The sequence below is a fragment of the Etheostoma spectabile genome, chromosome 5 (genome assembly GCF_008692095.1).
Source record: "Etheostoma spectabile isolate EspeVRDwgs_2016 chromosome 5, UIUC_Espe_1.0, whole genome shotgun sequence".
In the NCBI taxonomy this organism is placed as follows: domain Eukaryota; kingdom Metazoa; phylum Chordata; class Actinopteri; order Perciformes; family Percidae; genus Etheostoma; species Etheostoma spectabile.
In genome coordinates, this window is record NC_045737.1 from 13098057 (window position 1) to 13100215 (window position 2159).

At 40.1% G+C, this 2159-nt stretch overlaps 1 protein-coding gene across 1 annotated transcript in view; it reads left to right on the plus strand.

The window, feature by feature from the left end:
- The window catches only part of LOC116689689 (natterin-3), a 2838-nt gene extending 1479 nt beyond the window's left edge, over nucleotides 1-1359 (plus strand). Inside the window, exon 2 of the mRNA XM_032516281.1 lies at nucleotides 155-1359. Within this exon, the coding sequence (XP_032372172.1) occupies nucleotides 175-1119 (945 nt within the window). The 5' untranslated portion in view covers nucleotides 155-174 and the 3' untranslated portion in view covers nucleotides 1120-1359. The remainder of the gene's footprint in view (nucleotides 1-154) is intronic.
- The last annotated feature ends 800 nt before the right edge of the window (nucleotides 1360-2159 follow it).

The window sequence follows — 2159 nt, forward strand, 5'->3', positions numbered from 1 at the left end:
TGTGTGTGTGTGTGAGAGAGAGTGTTAGTGTGTGTGTTTGAGGACAATGACATAGTTGGATGTTTAAAAAGAATTAGGAACACAGTATATTGATTGATTATTTATGTATTTTGGTTTATACTTAAATAGTGTTCCTATCTGTGCCTTCTCAAAGGTAGTGAGCACAACCTGGACATGGATCAAACCAACCTGGAATGGCAGACCTTTACTGGCTCTCGCCCCAACGGAGCAGTTTTAATCTACAACGACTACGTTGGACGCATTGACTATGTTTCCAAATACGGGAGCGAGGCTGGCTTCTACAACCCTGAGAAGGGTCCTCACTGCTTCTACCCGTATAACGAGAAAGAGCACCGTGACTCTCCATTTGAGATCCTGGTAAACAAAGACAACTTTGAGGTCCTAGAATGGAAGGATGGCTCCTACGGTTCAGTGCCTGAGAATGCCATTGAGACCGTCCCCGGCAGCAAGATATATGTTGGTAAGAACAAGTATGGTCTTGGGAAGGTAGATGTTAAAAACAAGGCCTTCTTCCTTCCATGGGAAGGTAAGGAGTCTTGGTACAAGAACTATCAGGTCCTGACCTTTAACAAAGAGGTAATCAGAGAGGACATATCTGATGTCAAGTATAAGACTGATGGGGTTAAAGTCATTCAGAGTCCTCCAGAGACCATACAAACATCTGTCCTCACCAACAAGGACTGCGAGCCAGTGAAAGAGACAACTACTCTCTTAAAGACAACCCAAAAGGAGGAAAGGTGGGACACCAGCTTTTCACTCACAGTGGGGGCTACGACTTCCATCAAAACTGAAATCCCCTTCATTGTTGAAGGAAAAATCGAGTTGAAGGCAGAAGCAACCTTCCAGTTCACCAACGGGACCACTCGTACAGAGTCAACCACTCAGACCGTTTCTGTTGAGGCCTATATCCCACCAAACCACACCTGCCGCGTCCGTATGGTGGGATATAAGTACACGGCAGACATCCCATACACTGCACGCCTCAGACGCACCTACAGACACGGGGAGACTAGATGGACGTCCATCTCTGGGACCTGCAAAAGCGTCCAAATGGGAGAGGTTTGGAGTGTCGTGGATCCCTGTGAACCCATACCTTAGGCCAAGCCCTGTCCCTTAAAATAAAAGTAATGGAAGCAGTTTCATGAGAGACGACACCTGATATATTGTATGTCCATAACATTGAAATGCTAAAAATAAACTTGCTTTTGTTTTATGTGCTTTAACATATTTTATGAGACAGTAAAACTACTTAAATTTACCGTTTTTTCAAGCAACAAATGAAATGTATGAAAAATACATTCAATAGTTCATTGTTTCAAATAAAATAAACTTACATGCAAACCAAATATTTGTCATCATTACTCAAATATTCAGTTAGCATGCAGGTTACAGACAGGTGGTGGTAGGATGGTATAAAACACCTACAGATTAATGAGCCAACACTTTATGTATTACTTCAGTGTTGTTAATTAAAATATTCAGAGATAAGACAATTCAATTCAGAGGATATCTAGTTTTTAGCATTTTTAAGAGTTTAATATCTCCGTGCATTCAGTAAAGTGTGAGGAAGTGCAAGTGCCCAGGTGGCAGAGTTGGTAGAGTGTGTGCTCACATGAAGAAGTTTTTTTCTTGACGCAGAGGCCTAGGGTTTGAGTCCACCCTGCAGCCATTTCCTTCATGTCTTCCCCCTCTCTCTCTTTTTCATATATGAGCTGTCCTGGTGATTAAAGGCGGACATTACCAAAGAAAGGTGAGCTTAGAGAAACCTTTCCTCTTTATCTCTGCACGGTGTACCACAAACATTCAACAAGTTAAGTATAACACTAAGAAAAACAAATCGGAGTAGACTCCTAAAATAAAACTATAAATAAAAGTATATCATTGAAACGGGTTAAATATAAAAAGCCCTTACATTGATTTATTTACTTGAAACTCTTAAGTTAATTTGAAATTGCCCTTTTTATTTCTTTTCTTTTCTCTTATTTTCTTTTCTTCTTTTAGTTGATTTGCTATGTGTAAGCTCCTGGGATTTATTTATGAGTTCGACCCTAGGCAAAAGCTCTATTTTTAGAGTGGATTCGTTAAAAGCCTTGTTTGTTTATACGTCTGTATTCTAAATCAATAAAAATAAATAAAAA